The sequence below is a fragment of the Falco naumanni genome, chromosome 6 (assembly GCF_017639655.2).
Source record: "Falco naumanni isolate bFalNau1 chromosome 6, bFalNau1.pat, whole genome shotgun sequence".
Taxonomy (NCBI): domain Eukaryota; kingdom Metazoa; phylum Chordata; class Aves; order Falconiformes; family Falconidae; genus Falco; species Falco naumanni.
The window spans coordinates 25396981-25424482 of NC_054059.1; the positions used below are offsets into that span (position 1 = coordinate 25396981).

Consider the following 27502-nt stretch of genomic DNA (forward strand, 5'->3'; position numbering starts at 1 on the left):
ATGAAGTCATACACTTGACATCCAGAAGATCTGGAGAAGCTAGTCATGATCTTGTTCCATTTCAGATAAAACTACCTTTGGGACAACACTGAAGAGGAACAAACAATGCTAATGAGAACCAGTATGCATAAAAACATGTTACTTAATGGAAACAGGAAGCCACAAACAAAAAGCTTGGACATTAAGCAGATAGAGAGGAGATCAGTAAAAATTAATTGTTCAAGATTTCTTGTGATCTGGATTTTTAGTTTGTTTATGCTACCTTATAAAGTAAGCAACATTACAAAGAAATCTATGGATGTTGTAACTGATGATACTGTGAGGCACAGGTGAGTGTCACAAGCCCATCTGTACAGCAGTTATTGCTAGTACCAGAACACAAAGCATATTAATGAACACCTCTGTGTCAGGTCACCGACCTCTTGCCAAACCAACCACCCCAAAGTCCCCCTGCCTCCACCCATTCTGGGCTGCTAATATATACCTCTGTACAAAAAAAAAAAAATATATAATTTATTTCACTAAAAGATACAGAACACTCAGGATAAAGATTTAATATTACTTCTACAGATGTCTGTCTTTATGCTGAATCCAGAAGTCTAGAAGACAGCTAAAAACACTGACTGCAGCCCTTCAGCAAGATGAGAAAAACCAAACACTTGATATCATCAACTAAATATTGACTCGACTGTAATACAAACTATAGAAAAAAATGTGGGGTTTTTTTTTTTCCCAGAATTTGGTATATTTAACACTTCAGGCCAGAAAGAAGTATAGTTCAAAGTCCAACTTTGTGATATTAGTTCTTTTCCTCCTGCTGCAACGATCTCTAGTCCCAGTATGTCAGGACTTTATTTACTAGCTCCTTCTCTTGCTAGTCTATCAGCTTCTTCATTTCCGTGGAAGCCAGCATGACCAGGAACATGCATCTGTTAGGACAAAGATATAGCAGTATTAGAGATGAAAAAAATAGTAATAATAAAAAAAGTCAAGAAAAAAGTACACACATGAAATTTGATCACACAATACCCTTTCATTCACAGTAGTGCAGCACCCCTCCTTGGAGGCCCCCTCCTCACATTTAGTCCTTACCTGTTCCTTCCAAAAATGTTCACAGTCTCCCTTACTCTAGGAAAGTCTTGCCAAATTGTGAAAATCATCTTTATGGGAAGCAGTAAACTGGATAAGGTCCACCTAACCTAGGCTAGCCTTTAAGACATGCAGACAACAGCTCCAACTCAAGATTCCCACTTTCAGAAAAGAGGGAAAAAACTACCTGCATTCAGTGCTCAAATGAAGTTAATCTTTTCCCAGAAAGCCAGAGACCTCTATGCCATTAACAGCCTTGGTGATTACAGCACTCACTTAGGATACAAAAACTGGAAAGAACCTCTCTATTTTCAGTCCTGTCCATCCTCCAGTTAGGAACTGAAAACACCTTCAATCCTAAGCCCATCCTTGTCAGAAGTAATGGTGGACGAGTGTGTGGGAGGAAGGAGAGAAAGAAAATGAAGCTTGCTATCTGACAACATCTGAGGGGGACAAGCGTGAGATGTGTGCGAGACTATTAGGTTTACCCAGCAAGATTTTAGTACCAGGTGGGGGGCTGTAGGGATAGCCTCTGTAAGAGAACACCAGGGGCTGCCCCCACATGAGAGACAGCCAGCTCCAGTGTACCTGCTGCAGGACACAGCTGAGCCTATCAGCAAAGCTCTGCGGTATTGTATTTAAGAAAGGGTAAAAATGCTGCACAGCAGGAGTGAATTCGAGCATGTGACAGCAACAGCCCTGCAGCCCCCCAGGTCAGTGCAGAAGGAGGGCAGGAGGTGCTCCAGGCACCAGAGCAGAGATTCCCCCACAGCCTGCGATGGCCCACGGTGGAGCAGATAGCCATCCACCTGCAGCCCTTGGAGGATGCCACACCTCAGCAGGCAGATTACCATACTAAAAGCATACGCATACATTGCTCCTCCTGAAATAAGAATCTTCCGAAGTTTAAGAGATCCAGGTGTAAGAAGTGTGTATAAAGCAACCTTTTTTTATTATTATGTAAAATACTCTAAGGACAGCTGAACTTTGGTCTTAGTTTTCAGTTTTTACACTTTCTGCTCCTCAAAAAAACCCTAATAGTTATGTAAGATCTAGTCAGCCTTCAAATTGGAGTCGCCAACTCTGAAACACAAAGGAACATGAATGGAAGAATACCTGCAATAGATTTACCATAGAAAAAGTGCGTATTAAAGAGCTGCATCATCCTGTCTTCTGTGTTGTAAAGACAGAAGCCCAGTAAACATGCTATTAGCACCCACAAAGTCAATGGTACAGAGATTTATTTCTACAACCAGAAGTCGTATACCACAATTAAAGTAAAATTTAGAAGGAGGGGAGGAGGGAAGATATCCCCTACAATGTTCAGCACTGATGTTCAAGTTTACAGAAAACTAACTTTTCCCAGGAATACCTGTACAGAAGCTGTTTTACCTCTTTGCTGGACAGCAAAACAATTTAACACTTACAAACGGGTACTTCAAAGACTTTTCTGTGCCCAGTATTCTTGGAAAAAACACAGTTAAGGTACAGAAAACTAGAGTTAGTTTATTTGGGGTTATGCTCCCTTAGTTTTCCCAGTTTAAAGACACTTATATGATTAAGTTACACCAACAAACCAGCACCTTAGGAGTTCTGAAAAGCAAATCCAGAAATTCACCTATGACTCAAAAAGGTTAGATTTCCAAGAACAGAAACTTCACCTACTAACAGTACTCATGAACTAAAAATAATTATGGCAGGCATTTTTTAAGTAGTAACGAGAGACAGAAAACGAATATAAACATGCATTTTAATAAATAAAACACTGGTTCCAAGAGGCCAGGTTATGCTGCTTATTTGCTTTAAATAAAACAAGTAACTTCTCTGTACTTAGTTTTACTTGGGGATATACAATATTATGCTTTATCAAATTCTTAATTATGGTCATACATGGAAGTTTTTACAAGAAGCATGTTTTAGATGTCATTAAGAATAGAAATGCGGTGCTTACCCACTGAATTTCTATGTCTTTTGATAGATTATCAAGTCTTTCAAAGTCTTCTTTATTTATTACACTTCCACCTGAACTTGTTCTCCAGCCATTTGTTTTCCAGTTGTCAACCCAGCTCGTAATACCTACACAAAGGGAGCATCATCATAAAAATGCTATTAGAGAAGCCAGTATGGATCAAGATGCAGCAAACAGCCTTTTAACAAGACATTAACTCTATACAAAGTCTCAGGGAAAGAACCAGAGACACAAGATATTCTTGTTTGGTTCTCCCCTACTGTCTTTAAGAACTGTATTTTTCCATTGTTACTTGAATTACCCAACCACGTTTTCCTGAACAGGTATTTAAAGTCTACAATCTTATATAAGCATTACACGCAAAATACAGACATAAACTTCAATAAACGGAAGCTAAGGATTTGCCTGATGGTACAGTAAGCTAGAAACAAATCTACAGCTTTATTTGTCTTGAGAAACTGAGGAGACACACATACTACAGGAAAAACGGATGGCCACCTGTCTTACAGCCTCTGCACACTGAACAGAATCCTTCTGAGAAGGACCACATAAGCAAATTTCTACAGAACAAGATTTAATATTCTGGCCATCCTTAGCTGGCCAGAAAATCTACTACATTACTCCTTAAATAAGGATTTATTATTTTTTTAATATCTTTGCCAACAATGTAAGACATCCTTAATGCTTTCATAACAAACAGACCCAAACCAAGTAGAGAATCATTTATCTTGCACACAAAACTTCCTAAAAACCAAACCACATCCATTTATGCTTAACTGCAATCTTTCTCTGGTATTTAAAAAAATAACTCCTAGACACATTCACAAAATAACTTCCATTAAGCAAGAGTGGATCCTGCACCTCAGTGACCCAAAATGCAAGAGCAAACTGCAAGCAAAAGCAAAGACTAAGACATTGCACCTACAGATTTTTCTTTTCCTTCCTCATACTTAAGTCTTAGGTTTAACAGGAATTTTATCTCACACAGCAACTTTCTCTCCTTCATAACAGACAAGATGGTATACATTTTTCTCCCACAAAGCAAAAAGAATAGAATAGAAAAGATAGAATGCTTCTATCAAAAACTAAAATAAAAAAAACAACAAGAAAAATAACACAAAAACACACACACATTCTGCACCTATAGGAAGTGCTATATCTAAACCTTTTGGGGAAAATAAGCTACTCAAACGAGAGATTTAGGAGATAATCCTTAGGGAGAAGCAATAGAGAATTCCTTTAAGTTGTTTCATAACATTTACTGTCCCTTCCTCAACTTACGAGCTAGAATCAGGAGGACAGAGCACAAGTCCTTGATACTTTTCCCATCTGGACAGAACATCTCTCACGCACACGCAAGCTAACAATTTGAAACAAGCAGCAAATGACAGCTCGTACTCCTTCCTTGGCTAGCAGTCACTCGCCCCTACTCAGTAGCCTTCTGTCCTTTCTACGGTATTGCTACTCAAGGTGACATCCGTTTTTCCAGGTAAGTTTTGCTTAACTCAAGTCTTAAACATGAGCCACCTGAAGAAGTTAAAAAGAAATTATGCTCTTTCTTTCATACTTCTGCACTTTCAGAAATCAGGGGGCTTCTGGAATGCAGAATGACTTATTTGGAGGAAAAGATATACAGATTTGTAACATACAAAGCATTTATTTGCTTTATTAATAACAAGCAACAAAACAGGTAATTACTACCAATGTTAGCGCTCAAGTATTGCAAGTTATGCTAAGAACACAATACTCACATTCCACCCCTACCCCCAAACAAAAAAAAGCGTGAAAGCACTCATCATCTAATTTTCAATCAAGAGTTGCACTAAGTTTTTGTCTAATATTATTTTTTCAAAAATTATCTGGAAACAGCAAACACATGCACTCCCTTTGTAAAAATGTGGAATACAAAGAAAAAATACTTCTGTAGTTCCAAATTATCATGGGAATAAAATCTGAAGATCTTGGGGAAAGAGGAAGAAGTTTTATTCAGAAATTAAGTCTTAATAAGGAATAAAATTAATTTTCCAAATCTTTGGATGAAGGTGAAACTTTAAATACATACCCTGCGCACGTGAAAGCTTCAAGTGTAGTCTACACGTAAAAAGTAAGGAAACTTGAATGTACTTCATGTGTACATTCAAAACACCTACAGGGTTACTACACCAACTTCCAAGTACCTTCCCGAGTACATCCTTAACAAAGTATATATGAACATTTTATATAGACTTTGTGTCTTACTGAATGCCTTAAGACAAAAATCCTGTAGCTACTTCTGTCGGCCTTTACTGTAACAGGCACTCTGTCTCTACTTCTATTTCATGCAGTTAGCAGGTGATCCCTGTAATATTCTGAAGTTTTTCCCCAAGCAGTCACAAGTATTGAAGTTAGACGTTCTCTTTCCTATATTCCTCTCTCCAGGACTCAGTGTGTTCTGCAGGTCTTCTGTATTGAAACAGCATACAGTGTGTCTTTAAGAATCAGGAAAACAAAAATCATGAACTTACCATTAATAGTGAACTTGCTATCAGTGTAGATAATTAGTTTCCTGATGTTTTGACTCTTAGCTTGCTCTATCGCTTTGCAGGCTGCCTTAAGAACAGTTCAGAACAGGATTTTGAACACAAACAATTAAAATACCAGCAAAGTACCTGATACTAACAAAGAACATTAGTATAATCTTGACATCAATGAATATCAATGTGCTTTAGAAGAGAGGTTCCCAAAATTATGCATGCAGATGACCCCTTAATGAAACAAGCAAACAACTAGCCGCTTCAGCTTCACCAGCAAAAAAACCCAAACCATTCTGCTACTCAACCCTGTAGTGAAGGAGTAGCTCTCTGCCCCATTTTCTAACAATCAAAGCCTTTTGTCAACTGCACACCAAATTTCAGGCACTTTCTCCATAACTCTGAACAAGAAAGATTCATACTAGTTCCAAGGGCTTGGAAAGCCTAAAATGTTTTTGCTTTTTTTGGTGTTATGATACATAGTAAGAGGGAGAAGTGGCTGGGTCTGGATGTAGAGCTGAAAAGCTCTTCAGTTTGACTCTGGCACACCACCATCACTCTGCCTGTATGCCTCACAAAAATGAACTACTTGTACTTTTTAAGCAGATCAATTCCCATTTCAGTTCATCTCCGAACACACAGTGTAAGACAGCAGCAATACCTGAACTAAATGAGGCAAGAAGGGAAGACTAAAGCTGCTGCTGCCAACAGAAGTTTAATTCAGAAGTAACAGAAGTTACTCCTGAGAGCCTAGAATTGTTTGTTAGAGTTCTCTAAGGAGTATGATACTCTGACCCCACTCACAAATGGAAGCCTCTTAATTGCTACTCAGCAGCCCTCACCCCAAGGTCTGAGACACATATATCAACGCAAAGGATACCATATAGGTTTGAGAACCATGCTTTCCTAACACAAGGCTGTTTTAAACAGCTGTACTTGGCCTGATGATATTTGGAAATCCTCAAGGTGAACTACCTTGTTCAAACCCCATAAAGGTCAATAAACGTGAAGAGAACGATTTGTTTCAAGTCATAACCCCTGATGCTTTGTGCACTTCCCTCACAGCTCCGTAACTGGTTTCTGAAGGCCACAGCTGAAAGAGTCATGAGTGTGCTACTACAGTCTAACATGCAGAAGCATTCTAGAACGTTAACTACTCACATGTATTTCTGCTCTTTGATTAGTCTGCCGTCCAGGAAGTCTTTCACTGGTATTTCTGTGTCCAAGGAATGAATACTAGATTAGCTACCCCAGATATTCAGGATGGCGTATAATGACTACATATCAGAAAAACAAATGTAAGGGAGCTACTTTTCTTTTCATACAGGAGGATGAATAGATACTCTAGCTCTAACTTCCACCAGTATAGTGCAACCTGCAAATTTGGACATGCCATCAGTATGCAATTTTATTTGTCTTCTGTGCAGACCTACACCTATTTTAAAGCTCTCTGCATCACTTGAATTATAGCTTGAGCCCCTAAAAATATTATTTCCAGTTGATTTTCCCCACATTTTTACCTCCCAGAGAAGCTGATTTATCTTTTCCCCTCAGTAACTCATTAGTCTCATAGCACTATCTTTATGAGTCTCAACAGCAGGGTTTCATATTCAAAAGGAGGCTGGTATTACAAGTCACACACGAAATAAACAATAATGTATTAAAGAAAAAAACCAAACCTTTCAGCTACTTACAAAGGGTGTCCTGGTCCCCAGTAGACACCTATTCCAGCACGTGCCCTATTACGTCCATTACCCGAGCAACAACCATCTGTATAAACAACTGCAAAGTCACCTACAAAAGAATTACCAAAAGTAGCTGTTCAACCACTCTTTCAAGGATGTACACTCTTTAAGCAAAAAAAAAAAATATGTTTTCCAGCAGATTAATCCCCAAAAATGGGAAAAATCCCCAGAGAGCCCTTCAAGAAGTTAACTACAGAAGCCATGTAAAGTAGTAGTGAAGAACACCTGAAGTCCCACTGCAGGTTCACACTCTCACTGGTGTCAAATTAGTCAGCCTCAAGAAGCACCTCTACCCCAAGTTCCATATTCTCATTACGGTTCCTGTCTTTTTCTACCAGCTTTAAAGCTTCCCAGCTACATCTCTGTATTTAAATATGGTCTGTAATCCAGACCCACACAAAATCACACCCGTAACCATCAGATAAGGTATATGTTGACACTGATTAAAGTAAATTAAAATTACACAGAAAGACAATGGGAACAAATACATTATGGTCCAGATGTCCATTGTAAGAAGATGCTATGTTATGCTGGGCCTGATGCTGCCATACACAAACCTCCTGAAAAGCTTTCTAATAACTACACGTTTTTACTTATGGAAAGAGTGCAAAGAATTGAACAGAATTACAGGAATAATGGAAGACCTCACCCATATATGAAAATTTATCTTCACTGACTGTTGGTGCTGGGCATATTTCCTCATGTTTTACACGCTTTGCAGTGTGTTCTTCGTTTGTAGACTGCTCATACGGCCTTTTGCATGTATTGCAGCACAAGGTATTTATTTCTGGTTCCTCTCTTTGGCTACCACTTTCCTGCCCTACAGCTGGAGAACCGTGTGCCCCTTCCAAACAAACAAACAAACAAAAAGATTACGATAAAAAGATAAAAAGTTCAACTGCATACAAGACCTATTTGAACTGACTGCTTCTGAAGACACTTCTTACCACCTACTAGCAACACTAACCTGTTAATTGACACCACCCCAAGCTACTCTGCGAGAAATATTATAGCATAGAGCAGTCATTTGTGATCCCAGATCACACTGAAGGAGACACACATGTGTAACAGCCCTTGAAACGGGCAGGGCACAAGGCACGTTCTCCGAGGCCCTACGGAAGCACCCCCGTCCCCCCCGCAGGCCGCTCCTCCCTCCCGCCCCGGCGGCGCGGGCAGGCAGGAGGCGGCGGGGGAGGCCGACACGGCCCCGCTACCTGCCGGCTCAGGCTGCTGCTGCCCCGGGAGGCCGGCGCGTACGAAGGCCCAGGCGTCCTTCTCAATGGCGAACTTCTTGAAGCTGGCGGAGGGGAACTTGTTCACCTGCTCCTGGCACTCCGCCCTGCAATACAGGGGCAGGGGTGAGCCTGGCCCGGGGCCGGCCCGGCGGCGGGTCCCCGCGCTGCCCCGGCCGCGGCCCTCACCAAGTGCGGTACACGCCCGTCTGCCGCCCCTTGCGCACCGCGTAGAACATGCTGTCGCCCTTAGGGACAAAACAGGAGTGACTGAGCACCGCCACCAGCCACCGCAACATGGCGCGGCGCAGCCCCGCCGCCACCCGCGCCCTCGGCCCACCCCCGGCCGCCGCCGCCGCCGCCGCCGCCCGGGCGCCCCTGCCGCAGGCCCCCCCCGCGCATGCGTGGTGCCGCCGCGGGAGGCGGGGCGCGCCGGGGCTTCCCTACGGGCCGCGGGAGAGGCCAAAGCACCACAAAAGCCATCCGAATCAGATTGCGCTTGGGTGGGCACGAAATGGATGGGGTCTCAGCAGTTTAAGGCCTCAGTGAAGAGGTGAATGAGGCCCCACGGGTGGCCTGGGCCGAAGCTGCCCCCGCCGGCCCGGGTACTGGCCCCTGCCCTGCGGCAGCACCCGTTGCCGCCTGGTCCTCAACCGGTGTGAAAACGGAGGGTGTACACCACCTGCACCATCCTGCATGACCTTCTTGGCCTGACAAGCACTCGAGGAGGGACTGTCACTGGAAGATGGCACCAAGTCAACGTGTTTGGTACATCCAAAAGTCTAGAGCTGAAGAAGGTCGTTGAGCTCATTCTCATCCCACTGTTTAAATCAAGGGCTCCTGGTAAGCACGTTCCAGCTAAGCCTTGTACCTCAACAGCCTGTGAAGTCATGAGAACCACCTTGTCCGAGCAGATTAAGGTTCAAACTGTTGCCACTGCAAGCTGCTGTGGCACACCCTCATATCAGGACTGTCATGTACCTGGAGACCAAAGCCAGGACGTCTGGGTGCCTTCAATGAGCTTCCGATGAGGTCGACCTACAGCAGATGGGGGCACAGGCACAACTGCCACCAGAAACAGCCCGATGTATACATGCTACAGCATTTTCAGTTGCTGGGTTCTCCTTGTAGCTCTAATATGGGCATTATTGCGACAAAGCCAGCCTCAAGATGCCAAGAGCCATAGTGTGTTGCATTCAGATTTACAAGGGTGGCCTGGTAAAATGCCAAGAATGCAAAACACTGACGTTAATTTTGCCTTCCATTGCAAAAACAGCAAATGGTTGCAATGTTACTGTTCATATCGGTTGGATGACACCTCTAAAAAGCAAAACAAAACAGAAAGAGCTTATGCATTTGACAGGCCTTGGTAGAATGCAGAAACAGTTTGGTCAGGGTTATATCAGAATATAATTGCTGTGTTTTTCTTGTTTCTTCCAATATATTAATGAGACTTCATATTACTCTTACTTACAAAATGCTTATGCCTGATTTTCTCAGATCAAGATTATTTACATTAATTATCTCTGTAAAGGTTTCCACTGAGACTCTTGGGCTTTTCACTACTTCCTGCCTGTGATATTTTTATTTTATTGCTCTTGGTTAGCTTTTCATTTAATTATCTTTTTCTGTAGCAGATGGATTTCTTGTTCCTTACAGGTTTACAAATCCGTGTTACACGTAGTCTTCTTTGGGCAACGCATACTAAAGAACCAGCAAGCAGTAAGTGATGGGGAAAGAAAAGACTTTTTTGTTACACTCATTAATTCTCTGGTTGAACAGATTCATACATCCAATTTACATGCAAGGACTAAACAGTAACTCCTGCTGTCATGATCAACATGCAGAGCTCAGATTCAAATTAAAAAAAATTTTTTTTTTTAAGTCCACTGAGTACTATACACATCACTTTGATTGCTTTTTCTCTCAGTTGATAAAACTGAGGCTGCATATAGTCAGCCAGCCCTGCCTACCTTTACTGCTGCATCTCCGTTGTTGATTTTTCCTTGCTGTTGTGGTGCAGTGGGAGGAGAGATGGATCCCTTTCTTCATGTGACTGCTGGTGTTTTTACTGTTGTGGCATTTAGCACCACTAGGCTAAGTGATACCTGTGTGCTTGCTTCATGGTACTGGCTCTCTGGTTGCTGTAGCACTAGTGGATTTGTGGAGTTCTTCAGTCAGCCTGGGGCAGAGAAGGGGTTTCAGGCTCTGTAACTCACAGTTCCACAAAATGAGTGCAAAGGCTTACCAACAAGTGAACCATTTAGTTCTCACCTGCAAAGCTGAAGAGTCCAGTCACAAAAGCTCGCCTCATCTGAACAGAGATTAATGTAAATATATACATGGATAGGACTTTAAGTGGGTTTCTTAAATGATTTAGCACTGGTAATCAATGCCGCAGTTGCACATGGTAACCCTGCATAGCCACCATAGAATAAGCTGATCAGACATACAAATTAGTCAGGTTTTGCCAAACCAAAGCTTGCACAAGCGTTTTTGCTACCACAGCTGATGTATTGGGAATGAGCAGCTAAGGAAAAAGAGAGGAGAGCAAGTCCCCCTGTTGTGGTGGAAACATGGTGGCACCATGTTGAATGAGAGCGGTCACTGAGCCATGCATGGCCTGACAGTGATCATTCTTCTCAACACACTGCACTATAAATTCAGCCGTGTTTCACTGTCCCCATATTCAGCTTATAAAGAGTCCTGTGTCATTACCCTCACCCCACCCCACCCCTCAACTAAAAATTGTTTATTAATTTATTAACGTATTTTCTTGGTAGTCTTTCTGTATTTATAACACAGTCTGTAGAAAAAATAGGGCTTAATATATGCAGACAAAAAAATACACTCATCATTTTAGTAAGGGCATGTGTCTGTAGGACCTTTTCACTTAAACTCACTGTAAATGTTAGCTGATTACTTTGTCCCACATTAATGCGTGTATACATTAGGTAAGCATTTCAATCTTCTTTGATTTAGCTTGAAACATGTTTAACCATAATGTGGTTCCCTACATAAGCTTTTAAAGCAAAATCTGATGTGACCTGAACCAAGAGTTTCCTATTTAAAACGGACTTTTTAGGTAGGTAGGTCACTAGGCAGTCCCTTTATCTACAATCCACTGCAGGTGTGGGTATCCAAACTTTGGTGTGGTTATGCAAGCCTCTTCCAGAGAAGTGAACTAGTAATAGACTCATTTTTGCTTCCTATTCTAATTACCTATGACCCTGACAAGTCTTGCCTTCTGTCTCTGTTTCTTCCACTTATTATATTAAATCATGTTATTCATAGCATCATGAGGCCTTGTCCTGCTGCTGTTGGGATACTCTTGCAACACACCTGACTTCTTTCCACTTCTTTCCACTTCTTCACACTGCCCATTCTGAGTCTGCATGGCGTAAGAGCCATATCAATTATATGATTTTGTAATTACATAACTTCTTTTAAGAAGTTATCTTCCACGGTGATTCTTGAAAACATGTCAGCTTCTTTGGACACCAGACATTATTGATTGGGTAAAGCCCACACAGATCTTAACACTCGGTGTCCTTTCCCTAATGCACAGTTGCATGTCAGAAAGGAAACATGTCTCTACACCTTCTCTCATTGCTCTTACGTAGCATCCTGGTCTATTCAGTAGCACTAACAGCACGGAGATGGGAAGCTGCAGGTAGTCACGTTGCATTTTTATTTCTTCCTTAGCACTCTGACCAGTCTGATATTGATCCATTTGCACACCACCTATTCTTTCTCTCTCTTCTAAAGGATTTCATATTACAAACTCAATGCGGACTACTGGCCTGCTGAGACGATTACTTATCTTTCTTTTTTTCACTCTTCAATCAGATCCTCACTGCTGTTGTTTAGTTAATTTCAAATCTCTATAAATACTAATCCTGGCCATCAGTATGAGCTGGGCAGTTTTTCCCATTCTTTGAATTCATGCAAGGGAAGAACCGTGACTTTGGAGAAAAATGGGAACTAAGCAATCTGCTTTTCTAGCTATCATAAATTTAGGGAAAAGTCCACAAACATTAGAAAACATGATGGGCTGCCTTCTGCAGATGCTAAGGTTGTTTAGATCGTCCGAGTTTTGTTCACAAGAGGAATTTTATTACTCCATTACTGGTTTTTTAAGTAACAAACTTTACACACACTGTTACATAGTAATAGTGAATGTGGTACTACAAGCTGAAGTTGACAGCTCTTAGGGTTATTCAGGAATCTCAGTGCAGAACCTGCACTTCTGTGTCTAACCTCTCTGGACAGTGTCTGCGAAGAGCTGAGCGCCTGCCTCTGAGTGGGACTCCCTCAAGCATGGAACCTTTCTAAAGTAGCCAACAAGGAAATGTCAAGGTGGGGATTTTTTTGTCAAGGCAAGGTTTTACTTTCACTTCACAGGCACAACCAGGCACTATCACTGGAACCAATATGCAAGTCACTTCTTTCAAAACTAGAGTACATCTTGTTCTTTTATCAGCGTTCAGCTGAAGTGCTATCAATGCCTTCTTTGTTAGATAATAACACAATATATAATATAAAGTGCTTCCAGTTATACAGAGAATACATGGATCCCAGCATTATCATATCTTGTGTTATTACCCGAACACAGCTGAAGACTCGTGCATTATTTCTAGTCTAATGACAGTTTAGTAACTCTGATGGCTGTGACATCGTCTCAGCAGAAGCAACCGAGAGGTCATGTTTGTAGAGGTACACAAAACAAAGCTGAGGCATGGATCTGAGCTGGCACACAACTGCCCATCCTCTCTTGCTGCCAGCATGCTCCCTGGTGTAGTTTCACCTCATCTTTCCAGCACAACGCCTTGCCGCAGATCAGGGGCAGCCCTGTGCCAAGACTGCCCCAGCAGGTCTCTTCTACCTTGAAAGGGCTGAACATCACAGCTGAACCCCTGGCCCACTAAATTAACATGGTGAGATGAAACGGAGAGGGGAGAAAAAAGACCATCCAGTATCCTACTGTATTTAAAGCTGGTGGCTGCTGCTGTTTTGCACAGCACTCGGTGTGGGTGCAGGCAGGCTGACACGCTCCGTGTACGGGCCCTGCCACCGCTGGAGCCACGCGAGCCGTGCCGCACCGCCAAGGCCGAGATCCCGGTGACTACACAAGCAGCACGTCGACATCAGAAGCCGAGACCTGCAGCCTGCGAGGGGCCTGGCCGGCAGCCACTGAGGCGAGCGGGCCGGAGGGGGCCGCCTCACGCCGCCCGCGCCCACGGAGATGCAAATGACGGTGAAGACTTGGCACAACAGCGAGGGGCGGAGCGGCGCGGCCTCCTCCTTCTCCCTCTCCTCTCGGCGTCACAGGGCGAGCCCCTGGCGGAGGGAGAGAGGCGGGAAGGCAGCCCAAGTGCCACAGCCGCTGGGCCAAGGCAGCCCTCGCCCGCCCCGCCGCCGCACATGTGCCGCACTGCGCCTCCTGCCCCGCCAGGCGCGGCGCCCAGCAGCTGGTGGTGGCGTCATCCGCGGGCGCCGCGCCAGGACTCTGGGCGCCCGTGCGGGCTTCGCTCCGGCGGAAGTCGCAGCCGGCTCGCGGCGCGCGCGGGGCTCCGTTCTGCCCTTCTTCCGGGTGTGGCTTCACCCGGGTGGGCGGGGCTAGCGCCTTCCCGGGCCGCGATCTGAGGCGCGCTCGCGAGAGCTCTCCCTTTTCCTAGGCCGGTGCTGAGAGAGGTGGGTGCCCCGGCCGCCTTTCCCCCGCCGCCGCCGCCGCGATACGGAGCTGGGCGCCGAGCGGTGCTCCCCGCGGCGGCCCCGCGGTGGGGATGCCCCCGATTACCGCCTGCCCGAGGCCCGATGGTCGCCGGGGCGCCTGGAGCTGGGGGAGGGGAGCTGGCGGGCTTCTCCCCTCACTCTCCCCTGGCGGCTCACCGGGGGAGGCCGCTGTGGTGGGGCGGCAGGCCGCCCGCCGTCAGGAGGGGGCCGGGGCCGGGCGCGGCGCTCCGCGGGCCGGGCAGGGTCGCCCGGCGGCACGTGGGGCCCTGTGGGCGCCCGGGCAACCTCCCTGGTGCGGCCGGGGCCTGGCCGCCGGTCCCCAGCGCACAGGCGGGGCGCCCGGGTGGGCAGGCCTCTGGCTTCCCGGGGCGGTTTTCCCGTATGGTGGCCGGCATCCCCTGGCGGGACCCGCTGGGGCCCGCGGGGCGCGCTCCGGCTTCGCTTTGAGGAGTGTGGCCGAGTAGCCGGGTTGCTGAGTCTTGCAGTGTTTGTAGCAGAAGACACGTTCCTGCTGACAACCGGGATGTTCTTTTGCGTTGCAGAAAGGCCATGTTCAGCTCTAGCGCAAAGATTGTGAAGCCTAATGGCGAGAAGCCAGATGAGTTTGAGTCTGGTATATCCCAGGTACGTGTCTTTTCCTTCTGCTGTTTGGTAACCGACTGCGGGTTGTGGAGACAGTGTTGTGACAGTTGTCTAGAGCTTAAAAGATCAGCGTGATGCTGTCTAAATGTGTACTCTTTCCTAGTTTTACTTGGGAACTGGGGCAGTCAGCCTGTGTTCCCACCAGTTGAACTTGTTGCATCTGTCAGTGTGGCACTACAGGAAGTTATGTCTTTGATAGTGACAGTGGTAAAAAGTATATAGCTGCTTTGTGGCACTGTGGACAGACTGTGGCCTCAAAGACTTTTATGAATTGATCTGTATGTAATGGTTTATGTGCATTTTCACCTTTCTAGGCGCTACTGGAGTTGGAAATGAACTCTGACTTAAAGGCTCAGCTGCGGGAGTTGAACATCACGGCAGCTAAGGTAGGCTAGACCTCTGCAGAGAATTGCCTGGTGACTTGCTCTGTGTGTTTACTTCTTGGGAGTGTTGATGCTAGGTCAGTGGTGAACTTAGCATTTTCTTAACAGCCTGTGATTGTTTTTTATACACTGTTGTGGTGTATCTTCTAGTATTTGCTCTTAACATGTAGGATTTTATAATAGTGTTTTGTTTGTTTTTTTTAGGAGCTGGTCTGAAAAGTCATTGTAAAAACTCCAATAGTAGTTTGTAATTTTAAATGTTTTTAAAAATGCTGGTTCTATTTTCTGTTTCTGCAAACTGGGCTTGAGGTCTGAAACTGACCTCAAGTGTTTGTGGCTATTAGCTGGAACTGTAGGCATTGCAGAATCTTTGTCAGGAGTGCGAGCTACAATACCCTGTAAAAATCAGTTGTAAATCCTCTTTTACGTACCAAGCAATAGATAGGAGGTGGGTTGAGGTAGTAGACTGACTTGAACATGTAGGTTAGCCTGTTTGTAAACTTTACTTCTGGTTTGTAAAGGCAACTGAAACCTTAAGGAAGAAAAGGAAGAAGAGTGTTAGTGTTGGAATTTGTCAGCCTTGGAGGCTGGATGGAACTTCTGAAACTGGTTGCTGCAATCAAAAACTTAAGTAGCTTGCTCTTTGATTCTTGCCCAGGCCCACCAATACAGGCACACATGCATGACTGATTAAGAGTTAAAGAATCTGGGCATGCAGAAGTCAGCTTGATGTATGAGTTCAGGGGCCTTCAGAATAACTGCTTTGTTGCTGAAGTACAGCAAGGCTTACAGTCCTCAATGAGGAGTTTTTTAAGATAGCTTTGTTGTTTAGTTAGTTACTTGGTTTTCATTGTGAGAAATACCCTGTGGGCATCTGAGTTAGCTTATTTGGGAACATGGCTGGTGAAAAGCAATTCAGCTTTCCGTTCTGTTGGAGAATGAGGATGTCTCTGCAGTGAAGTTTGTGGGAGAAGCACGCTGTAAGCCTATACAAACTTCTTCAGTTTTGATCAACTGTTGGGGGAACAAACTAGGGCAAAAGTAATCCATTTTGGTGTGATGTAAACCTGCTGGCATTTGGAGGTGAAGGAAATGACAGGAGTAGTGATGCAGGCCTTGGTAAGTGGTGGACAGAAGATGATTTTCATGTAGTAGCTCAAAAATAAGAGATTTATTACTGTAAACTTTACCTAGAGTCTGCATTAGAAGCAAACAATTTTTGAAACTGTATCAGCATGTAAGTACCACTGCAGATGTGATGATAAGCATTCAGTATAATTAGAATTCTAGCATCTGAGTCCTGTCCTGCAGAAAGAATGAGCTTTGCTATTCAGAGGCTAGGGCTCTGAAGGGAGTGGTGGGTTTTATGGCCCAGTCCCTCCTTTACAGCAAAACAAGTGCTCTGACAGAGGTTTTTGTGTTCGATGCTCAGTCTTAAATGCATTAAAACAGGTACTGCTCTCTGATGCACCCCAGCCCCACGCTGTAAGCAAGATTATCAAATATCTGTGTTCAGAGGGTTCATGAGCAAACCAAACATTACTTCTCAACCCGTAGATAACGTTTACTTTCTGTTTCAGGAAATTGAAGTGGGTGGTGGCAGAAAAGCCATCATTATCTTCGTACCAGTTCCTCAGCTGAAATCGTTCCAGAAGATTCAGGTGCGGCTAGTTCGTGAGCTGGAGAAGAAATTCAGTGGAAAGCATGTGGTGTTCATTGCTCAGGTAAAACACATAGAATCATAAAAATGTTGACTTGAAGGGATCCCTGGAGGTTGTTTAGTCCAGCCTCGTGCATGAAGCAGGACTGGTACCAACATAACATTGGGTCAGCCATGGTTTTGTCTGGCTGAGCCTTGAAAACACTTTAAGGATGGAGATTTCACAGCCTCTCTGGGTAACCTGTTCAGTGCTGCACTGCTGCTCTTGTCTTGTCTGTTCAAGGTAACTGATACAATGCATATTTTTGTAACAGCAGGAAATGCAATGAATGTCCTTCTCTGGATGTAGGCTAAAATGATTTCAGGTAGCAGCTGAGGCTATGGAAACTTGGTGAAATTGAAGCTTTTTGGAGGAGGATATAACCTTTTTGTTCTGGCCTTTCTTACTCCTGCAGAAGTTTGAGAAGCAACGCTTGAGAGTGAAAGGGAGCAAATATTAATAGGACCTTTACTACACTTACATAATCTAAGCACTTAAAATTCAAGTTAATAGGAGAGGAAGGAAGAACCTGACTCAGGTTCTGAATTTATGGAAGGAACTAAGCCATGAAAAAGTGATAGAGGGCTCTCTGGGCAGTACTAAGGGGTAGACGGACTCGGGAGATAGTCTATAGAGTGGACAGTTAGTTGTTAGACTAAAACTATTTTTAGTGAAAATTCTTCATAACGTAATTTCATGAGCCAGAGCACCTTACCCTGAATCTTATGTGGCCAAGAAGGCTAGCTCACTTAAAGTGAGAATTGAGAATTCCCTGTTGGTTTAGTAATCCATGTTTTAGAAAGGAATGTGTACGTTTCTTCTGCTGTAGGCAAAATGTTCCTTTTGAATATACCTTGATCCAGTTTGGATTACAGTAACCCCATCATGAATACAGTCGTGGAGAATCTGTGATGTGTTGGTAGAAGATACTGCAGGTGATTACAGCTGCATCTAAACCTCAGTGTTTTAAAACATGTGCCCTTGCAGATAGGGAAGTAGAAAATAAGTTTTACTGGCCCAAGCTGGTATAAGTACCTTTAGATGCTGCTTTTGGAACACATTATATTTAAGCCACGGTTTGATTTGGATTGTGTAATAAGTCTCATTATTCAAACAAGCATTTAGATCTCAGATGTCACCTAGTTGTCTGTGGGACCAAGATAGCTTACCTGCTCTGCTTTGCACCAGAGGTTCAGTCTAACAAATAATCTAAAATTCTTTGTGGTTTCTGCTCCTGAAGAAGTGTATTCAGATTGCTAATATGACCCAGTAAAGTATCCTGGTTGTATTCATGGGGGAAGGGGGAGGTGAAATACAGATCTTTTTATTTCAGTGCACTGAATACAGGGTCAGTAGATCAGAAATAAAACAATGCCAGTACTTCAGCCTCTGCAAGTAATATCAAGTTGTAATGCTGGTGTAGCTTTGGGCATATCTAAGTCTCCCTTTTTGGTGCTTCATGTCTGTTTCTAGTGTGTGTGAGGCAGTGCATGTGTTGTGGTTTTTGGGTTCGTTTTGTTTTGGTGCGTTTTTTGTTTCTTGTGTTGATTGTAAACACTAGATACTGAGAAATGGTGGGTTTTGTTTGATTTTTTTTTTTTTTTCCCCCCCATAACAGAGGAGGATTCTGCCCAAGCCAACAAGAAAAAGCCGCACAAAAAACAAGCAAAAGCGTCCCAGGAGGTAAGTAAATAATACTAATGCAGTATGACAGCTGCCTTCTGTAAGTTGGTAGTTTAGTCACATGTTTAGTTGAGTTTTTTCAGAAGTCATTCAAGTGGTGGTCTCATCTTTTCTCTTACTGCTTGAAATAGTATCTGCTGTTTTACTGCTAAAGAGTGCAGTAAAAAGCTTCTCTTTGAGCACTGTGTTGCATTTCTTAGAGCTCCATTTGTGTTTCCAGCTACAGCTGTAGCCAATTTTTAGTAAGCAGTACTGGCTTAAGACACCCCAACCTGCTGTCTCAGTTACCAGAGTGGGCAGACAGGAATTGGTGTTTTGAAGTAGGAAGAGCCACATTGACATCACATGTTGGGCTGTACAGAGGGCAGGGCTGGCACACTGAAGGGATGCAATGAGGGAGAGTGGCTGAGGCAGGGTGTTGGTACGGGTCGTCCCTCTGGGGTATGAATTTAACAGTTATTTGTGTTAAATTGCCTCCCTGCTCTTACCTAGTCTCTTTATTGATAAGCATGCAACACTGTTATGTCTATGTGGATGTCAGTGCCTCTTCTATACTGTTCTTTATTTTACTGTATCATTATGTAGTCCGTGTCTTAAGTTTGTCTTCTGTATGACATGTGGCATGTTCCTGTAACCTCTTCCAGCCCCAGTATTATACCTGTGTCATCTGTTACTGTATTTTGAAATTTTCAGGCATGGATTTTAAAAGTGCTGTTTCATAGTACTCATCTAGCTGAAGTCCTGCCTCTGGATGACTTTGTGTTCTATTGAAACTAGTGTTGTACAGTGGCTAGAGATGTTGGCATCTGTGTATGTAATTAGCCTGTTGTCACTTTCAGCACAAGAGAAGGAGAGTGTGCAGGACTGTCCCTTTCTCAGCCTGAGCCTATATCAGGCTAGTAGTGTTGTAAAACTGATATGTATGTTGCAAAGCGTAGAAATGGGATTGATGTTGATCTGCCTTAGCTATCCCGATCTTTGCAAGTTTGAAATGCTGCTGTAAGCACAGGTCTTAGTTACTAGCAATACTGCCTTGAAACTGCAGATCGGGAAGCTGGAAATTTTACTAGTCATCTAGACTCATGCACAAAATAACCTGGATTCATTTTTCTCGTATTGGCTCACTTCTGGACAGTTTGGAACACAAATGTAGACATTAAACAGTCGTCTAAGCATGGACTGAACTCACCAGCTAGACTTTTTCCTGTGCTGCATCAGTGTTCTAAGTCTCTTGGGTTTAGGCAGATGAAGAAACAGTGTTTTCAAAACTGGGTGTCCTATGAACATACTGTGTAGTTGAAGATACTTGCATATTGAAGCTCTTCCAGTGAGTGTCTCTGGCAGAATTGCAGATGGGACAACTGGGTTCTGATTTAAATGAGTTCTTCCTTTAAATGTGTGGAAATAAAAGGAGCATTTCAGGGCTGTTGCTGCAAAGCAACATGATCTAAAAGGTCAGAAACCATGCTACTGACTTCTTCCCCTCATGAAGTCATTAAGTTTCTACACTTGGTGCTGAATTTAGCTTTTATTTTTGCATGACCGGTGAAGAAGTGTATTGTTACACTGCAGCGTTAAAAAAACCCAAAACACCACTGAATTTTCAGATAAAGCATGCTGTGGAAGGTTTAAGCCTTAGCAAACTGGAAAATTTTGCAAGAGGACATGTTTTAATGACACAAATGTGGCATTTCAGCCGTACGCTTACTGCAGTGCACGATGCCATTCTTGAAGACTTGGTCTTCCCAAGTGAAATCGTGGGCAAGAGAATCCGCGTAAAACTGGATGGCAGCAGGCTCATAAAAGTCCATTTGGACAAAGCACAACAGAACAATGTTGAACACAAGGTAAATGGGAAACTTTACTTTCTCGTGAAGGGTGGAGCGGCATTCTGACATAGCTAAGAGGTCGTTTATGTGATCCAGCAAAAGACTGCCTTTTGGCTTGTGGCAATGGAGAGGCTTCTGTTTGTATTTGGAGTATGATGCTGCAGGTGGGGCAAGACTGTTTTGAACTAAGCTCTAGTTTACCTTGCCAAAACCCCTGGATTGTAAAGTAGCTATCTTGGTTCCCTCATGGGAACAGTGTTTTGTTGGGTTTTTTTGTTTGGGGATTTTTTTTTTGTGTGTGTGTGGTTTGGTTTTTGTTTTTTTAAGTGAAGCATTTAATTTTGACCTTCAACAGATGTGCTTGGTGTACAGCCTGTAGTCCCCTATCACTTTGCTTAGTTTTTTTCTGTGGGGACATGTTTAGGTTTGCTCAGCTCTCTGGGTCTCCTATGGTTGCAAATCAAGGAGGTTCCAAATATTCCCCAGAAACATGTCTTCTATGTAAATACTCAGCTACCATAATCTAGAAGGAAACAATCAACCTCATAGTTCACTTCAGAGTGAAGGCACAGTGGGAAATAGTGTAGTACCTAAAGTATGTTAACATAGATTTTACTTCCTTACACAGCATGTATAAACAAGATTGTTTGTCTTCACAGGTGGAAACATTTTCTGGTGTCTACAAGAAGCTCACAGGCAAAGATGTGGTGTTTGAATTTCCAGAATTCCAGCTGTAAAGTGCAAAAAATGGCTTAATAAACAACTGTTCATATAACAGAGTAATTTCATTTACATTTTGAATTTCGTAAATGTAGATGGGGATTAACTGGTTCATGGGACTTCTCTACTATCTGGATGAGTGACACTTGTATATCAAACTATTAAGTCACCAGTGTTTTAAAGGTAGCACTCTTAGGAGGTTGTTCTTGTCACAGTTGCAACAAAAGTCCAGAGACTGCAGAAGGAGTTGGCATTGAAAAATAATCTGAAGTATATTGAGAGTCACCTTTTGGGGAGGATATGGAGAATTACTGTAGAGCAGTGGAACTCCTGCGTTTTGCACACAAGAATACCAGCTGGAGACCTACGTGTTCCTGACACTGGAAGAAGTCTACTTAGCAGGTGGTGTGACCTCTGAAACGTGAAGCAATGACATCTGAAAAAGGGGGTTGAATTTTTGGGAAGTATGTTGGAGGAGGTATAGTTTGAATTTGAGATAAGCTTCTTGCTCTTTAAGTGGCAAAATTATGTACCAATTCTTACCTAAAAGCAGGCCCTATAGCTTCTCACCTTTATCAGAGTGACATGAGGAAACATTTTCATTTCTGAGAGCTTGACTGTATTGCTGGACAATAACTACAGTTTTCTAGGTATTGATCTTGCTTTCAGAAATCACGGATTTTTGTATCTCCATATATTAGCAGTATGTATGTCTGTATTTCATGGCTAATAGCTGAAGGCAGGGATAGATACAGCAGGGTAAAGCAATGACTGCTGGAACATTTGGGTTTTAAATAATGTTTTGACATAGTTTGGTACACACTTGGCAATATATGGAGAGGTGAGGAAGGACTAGCTGTGTCACAGCAGTTGAAGGCTGCGGGATAGTGTCTTACAAACACTACGTTTTTGACTTGGATATCTGTTTAGAAACACTTCCAGCAAGTAACGTTTTTTCTAGCTTGGGGGAGAGCATGGAGTTGGGCCTGTAAATATTCTGAGAAGTTTATATAAATTTAGTACTTCACTGTGCTGAACAGGCTGTTCTGTTACTTAGGAGCAAGTGCTTAATACAGTAAAAGGCACCTGATTATGGAGACAGCCTATTAGGTGAAGAGCTAAGTAGGTAACAGCCTATGTTCCAGGGGCTTTTAATAACTTGCATCTTCCTACCTGGCAGTAGATGGAGGGCAAGTGCCACTTGTTGAGGGTTGTACCTTTATTTCCTTTTCCCATTTACTGTGGTTTTGGGTGCTTCCCATTTGATACCTTTCTTCTTCACAACTGAAGAACTAAAAGTTTAAAACAAGTTCTGCATTGCTTTTTGAAGGCGCTCAAGTCATGCTGTAACTTCACTTTATTAGGGCAGGATGGATAGCTGTATGCTGTTCCTTTTTGTGCAGAGAATGCAAAGAGAACAAGGACAACACGTGCTGCGTCGCAATTAGTAGTTAATTTCCTGCTACTTGCTGACAAGGCTTGAAATGTTTGCACAAAAAAGCAGGCTGTATCTTTGAAGAAGTTGGATTACCTTAAGGCCTTCTTGTCTCTCCTTTCGAGCTTCTGTCTCTGGAGTATAACTTTATTCCTCGCTTAACTCCTTCACTATTTATTGTTCGTATTGGATGATTCAGCAGAAGTGACTTCATCAGCTTCCCTTAGAATCAGGTGAGGGGACTTACAGGTACGTAATAACCCGAACCCTGGCAGCTTGTGTGGAGAGTAATCACAAAACATCTTACAGCAGGAGTACCAGAACTTTAGAATTCAAGTTGTCATTGTCAAAATGGGTATTACTCAGGTCGGAAACACCACCCCACCAAGTCTGCCCAAATTAATTCTAGTCTCAAGTCAGACATGTTACTAAGCTTCCTGCTGCAACAATACCAGATGGTAGCCTGTGCAAACTGATATTTGCTGGTGTGCATTGGAAGAAGCAGTCTGAGGAGTACTGGGAGACTTAACTGCCTTTAGTTAGAGGTTGGCGAGTCTGCTGGGGCTGTGTAACCTCTGCAAGAAGAGGTGATGTTCAGACAGCAGGCTTCAGTAGATGGCATTTCCTGTTTCGTGGTAAATACAACTCAGGTTTGATCTCTCCATAGTAATAAAAATGTCAGTAGTGTTTCTATTTTGAAGCACTGGGAGGGGGTAAGCGGGGGAGGAGAAATCTAGTAAACTGAATGTAAAGATTGCAAATGTTCCCAGGCATTGCCAGCTGGCTATAGATTTTTCTTGGCTCTTGTTGCAAGCCCTTTGAACTATATGAAATGCAAAGGCCCGTGTTGGCCCCACAAGCAAATTCTTTGAGTGAAAGGATAATGCTGTCAAAGCCATTTGTGGTTCTTGCATCAACTAAGCTGCAAGTAAAGGTTTTTTATAAAGAATTTTATTGTGGCATAAAAATACCAGTCTGTGTGCTTTGCAAAATACTTTAGTCCTAGTTTACCTTTATTCACAGGCTCCCTTGTGTGTTAGTGTCAGTGATAGTCAGCCAACTCCCTCTGTCCCTCGACAAGCATATCAAGTGTATGCCTGCAATCTGGAAAGTCAGTTGATGCCATCTGGTCAAGTGCTAATGAGGCTGCTGGAATACTAGTGTCAAATGCTACCTTAACCTAAACAGACTCCATATGAGATGCTGCTAGACTTTTCCTATACCTTTCATGTGCTGGCGCAGTTGAACTCTTGAACGCGCGATTCCTCAGGAGTTTTATCAGCTGGTCTGTGTGCAGAAGTGCTGAGGCATTCTGTACCAAGACCCTGAGCAGTAGTAGTACATGGGTGGTGTCGATGTGAAGAGACAACCAGGTACTGAAGAGTATAAAAAGAGCGATTCTTTCCTGTAGTAGCCCAAAACGAGGAGCAGGAGCTTTACATCTGTTAGGTGCTCTTGAGATTTACACCCGATATTAGAGCTTTCATTGTTTATTCCATATGAACCCTTTCACAAATGTCTTCAAATACTTTCGTCTGTGAGGAAGGCTGCTGCCTGTTGATTTTCCTTTGAAAGGGTGTGTAGATGTGTCACAATTCTAGTGTGGCAGAACTTGCTTGAAGTTTTGGGTGGTAAGTGCTTGACCTGTCTCGTATTAATACGATAATCCGATGAATGATAACATCATGTCTGATTAACCTTTCTTGAGTGTAAGTTTTAATGTAGCAATCCTCGCACCAAACAGCGTTAGAAGGAAATCCTGTCACTCCTGCATTGTGGGCTGAAATAATCTATTTCCTATGCCTTTTTTTTCCTGAATTTTCCAAGTGGGAGGCCCGAGTTTGATTCTCTTGTTATACCTAAAAGCCAGAGCAGTGCCGAGAAGCTAGACCTTTTCCTCTTTGTGGGATGTGCTTTCTAGGTCTCCAGAGGTGTATCAGTGACAGAAAAAAAGATACTGATTACAGAAAGTCATGAAGTCTCGTAAAAAGAAGGCTTGTGGTTAGGCTGAGGGAGTGTTCTCCTGTCCTGCTTGCGGGCCTGTGCAGCATTGATCAGTGCCAATGGCTGACCCCTCTGTAAGGCAGTGGCCTCGCGGTGCCTCTTGCTGCCTGCCTGCCGGGCGCTCGTGTGAGCAGCCTGCGTTCTGCCGAGAGCAAAAGAAAGAAGTGACAGGAGCATCTCTTTATACTAGTGCTCTGTTCCCTGCAGAGAGCTGCGTGTAAAGGATCTTATTTATGTCTTGTGATCAAGAGGAGAAAGTTTGTTGGATTTGTTATGGTCTGCAAGTTCAGGTATACCCTCCTCTACCCTCCAGTTACTGGTTTTTTTTCAGGAAAATTATTCTTAAGCTTAGCAACAAGCAGTCGCTGCTAGATGTTGCTAAATGATTAATAGCTAATGCTTTTCATTATTGGATATTGTGCTGACATGTCTGGCTCAGTTTTGATCTGTCCCTGGAGCAGCAAAGATAGAATTAAAGCCAGGCACTGAAAAGATGATTCCAGTTTCAGAGATGGGGAGTAACAGGAAAAAGTGCTGCTGTGGCAGCGAAGGCTGCTTAGAAATTTTATACAAAAACCCATTAGTGCAACACAACTAATGAAGTTGAAGGCCAGATTTTACACAACTGCAAAGTTAAACCCATGTTGCTGTTTCTCCACTGACCTTGCCCACCATACATCTTGTGTATTGCCCAGAAGAGGTGGTGAAGGATAGTTTCTGGTGTCTCCTTGCCTGTGGAGTGCAGTGGTGCTGCCTGCCCTCTGGAGCTGCGCTAAGGGAATGGGGTTCAGATGGGTATCTCCACAGGGGCAGCCCTACAGCCTGTTTTTTGGCAGGAGTATCTTGTTTAATAAAATTGTTTCCTATTTTCTTGGCTAAACAATTACTGTTAGGTGTTGCCAAAGGGAATGGGACACATCCTTACGTTGCCTCAGGACAGAGGAGGGGATGCACTCAGAGTGCTGGTGTGCAAATCTGTACCGTGGAGGAGTTGTGACTCTGCTGTATCTCCTTGCCTCTTTCAGGACTTTGCCTTGGGAGGCCCCCTGAGGGCTCCTTAGCAAGGCAGCCCTTGCTCTCGGGAGCTGGAACAGCATTTGTGATGGTCTACGCCAAGCTGAGCTCCAGCGGTTGAGCTCACATACTGATTTACTAAGGAGTTTGGGTATTGGCAGTTTTCATTCTCTGGGAAAATCTGATTGGGAGTGTTGCTGATACCATTGCGTGTTTTACGAAACCAAGGGAAGAATTAGGGCCTTGTCATCTTGTCATACCAACAACATTTTAAAATAGCCGTTGTGTTTAATTTAAATAGGTATTATGTTTAATCCTCTTAGCAGACACAAAGATAATGCCAACTGATTATGGAAAGAGGAGAAAAATTTGCCTGAAGGCTCCTAAAATGTATAAACATTTTTTTCTTTTTCTAATAGAAGACTTGTTCTTGTCCTTTTAAAATCAATTGGTTTTTGTCTATGTGGTTTTGGTTGGTTTCAATCAAAGACTTTTACCTATAGTTGTGTCAACATGGTGTTTAACCTGAGCTAAAAGCTGGGTGGATGTTGGGTTGTGTGTCAAGCTGAGGTGGCTGATCTAGCTGGTGTGTCTTGCTGTATACCCTAGCCTCTGAAGGCTGTCCCTCTCCATCTGACAAGGGTGGCTGAAAGACTAGTGAATCACCTCTTGAAGTGCTACAGTTTCTCAGGCAGGAATGTTAACATGAGGAAAAACTTTAGCTTAACAGCCAACATCTGTTGTGATGGCTTAAGCTGCTCCTGTATAAGTGCATGCATCAGTACCCCCGTTTGCACATAGCAGCCCGATTTAGATGATGCACCAATGCAGCTACACAGCTTCCAGTTGGCTTTCTGGGTGGGCGAGGATGCTTATGCCTTTCTGTAAGTGGTCTGCCCCCTTTTCTCTCTCATAGCTGAAAGGAAACCAGATACTTGCTTATTTTCCCCTTTCCTACAGAAAGCATTTTCACTGCATTTATAGTGTTTGCCCTTTGTTTTGAACTCTGGTTATTTATGTCTGTTTTTCACTTCTGCTTCCCCAGTATTTAATCCTACCTTTTCTACTAGCTTTCCCTGAAATGCCTCTGTTTTTCCCTTGATTTCTGGTGCTGGCCTCCAAGTTATTTGCTTGTGTTTACAGGGAGAGTAGATATATATGTAAATGGACGTTGCCTTTGCCATCGTAATATGATCTTCAAAGGCTTGGACTGCAGTCACTTTGCTGCATTCTTTACATCAAACATTTCTCTTGGCAAGTTGCTGTCAACAGAGTGCTGCAAGGGCCCAATCCTGCTAATTGCCTTCTGCTCCCACTGAATAACGGGGCTCGTGTGCATAAAACTGAACTTTAAATTGGAGTTATGGGGTCCTTATGTTCATGTTCCACCACTTTGTCTTTTTTTTACTGAAGTGATCATCAGTTCTTAAATTTTATGACCATTTGGTGTATGTTAAATTACAGGCGTTTATAGCAATGGAGGAGGGTAGCTGGGTTCCAGCCCAACAAGGAAACAGGAGGATTTAGGAAAGGTCTGCCTTTGTGAAGGTAGCCCACACGGAGTCCTGAGTATGCAGCACCACTGCCTCTGCAGTGCTGTGCTATCTGCAATACCTGGTTTTGCTGTCGTTGCCAGCAAAGCTGCTCAGCGTGTGCAGAGCTGTGGTGGGGGTGGAGGCTGCACACCTTGGTGCCAGGGAGAGGTTTGCTGCGGGAGAGGACGTAACATAAGCAATGCAGGAAAAGAGTGCATAGGTACTGCGTGTCATCAGCTTGCATTGCAAACACACACACACACCCCACCCCAGCAT

The 27502-nt window shown here is 43.6% G+C and overlaps 2 protein-coding genes across 3 annotated transcripts; one reads left to right on the top strand and one right to left on the bottom strand.

Annotated features, from left to right (window-relative positions):
- Positions 1-500: 500 nt before the first annotated feature.
- RNASEH1 (ribonuclease H1) lies at positions 501-8917 on the bottom strand. 2 transcript variants are annotated; one of them, XM_040599433.1, is made up of 8 exons: positions 8735-8915; positions 8528-8652; positions 7963-8157; positions 7263-7362; positions 6730-6784; positions 5563-5647; positions 3041-3165; positions 501-929 (listed from the first exon to the last, which is right to left on the bottom strand). In XM_040599433.1, the coding sequence occupies exons 1-8, from the start codon at positions 8842-8844 to the stop codon at positions 852-854; spliced, it is 873 nt and encodes a 290-aa protein (XP_040455367.1). In that variant the 5' UTR covers positions 8845-8915; the 3' UTR covers positions 501-851. The 2 variants fall into 2 exon arrangements, with proteins under 2 accessions (XP_040455367.1, XP_040455368.1); XM_040599434.1 differs by lacking the exon at positions 7963-8157 and having other exon boundaries at positions 8735-8917.
- Positions 8918-14120: 5203 nt separating this feature from the next.
- On the top strand, positions 14121-21293 carry RPS7 (ribosomal protein S7). The gene is made up of 7 exons (XM_040599435.1): positions 14121-14239; positions 14824-14905; positions 15238-15309; positions 16887-17030; positions 18625-18689; positions 20386-20536; positions 21178-21293. Exons 2-7 carry the CDS (start codon positions 14831-14833, stop codon positions 21253-21255), a joined length of 585 nt encoding a protein of 194 aa, XP_040455369.1. The 5' UTR covers positions 14121-14239; positions 14824-14830; the 3' UTR covers positions 21256-21293.
- Positions 21294-27502: the final 6209 nt, after the last annotated feature.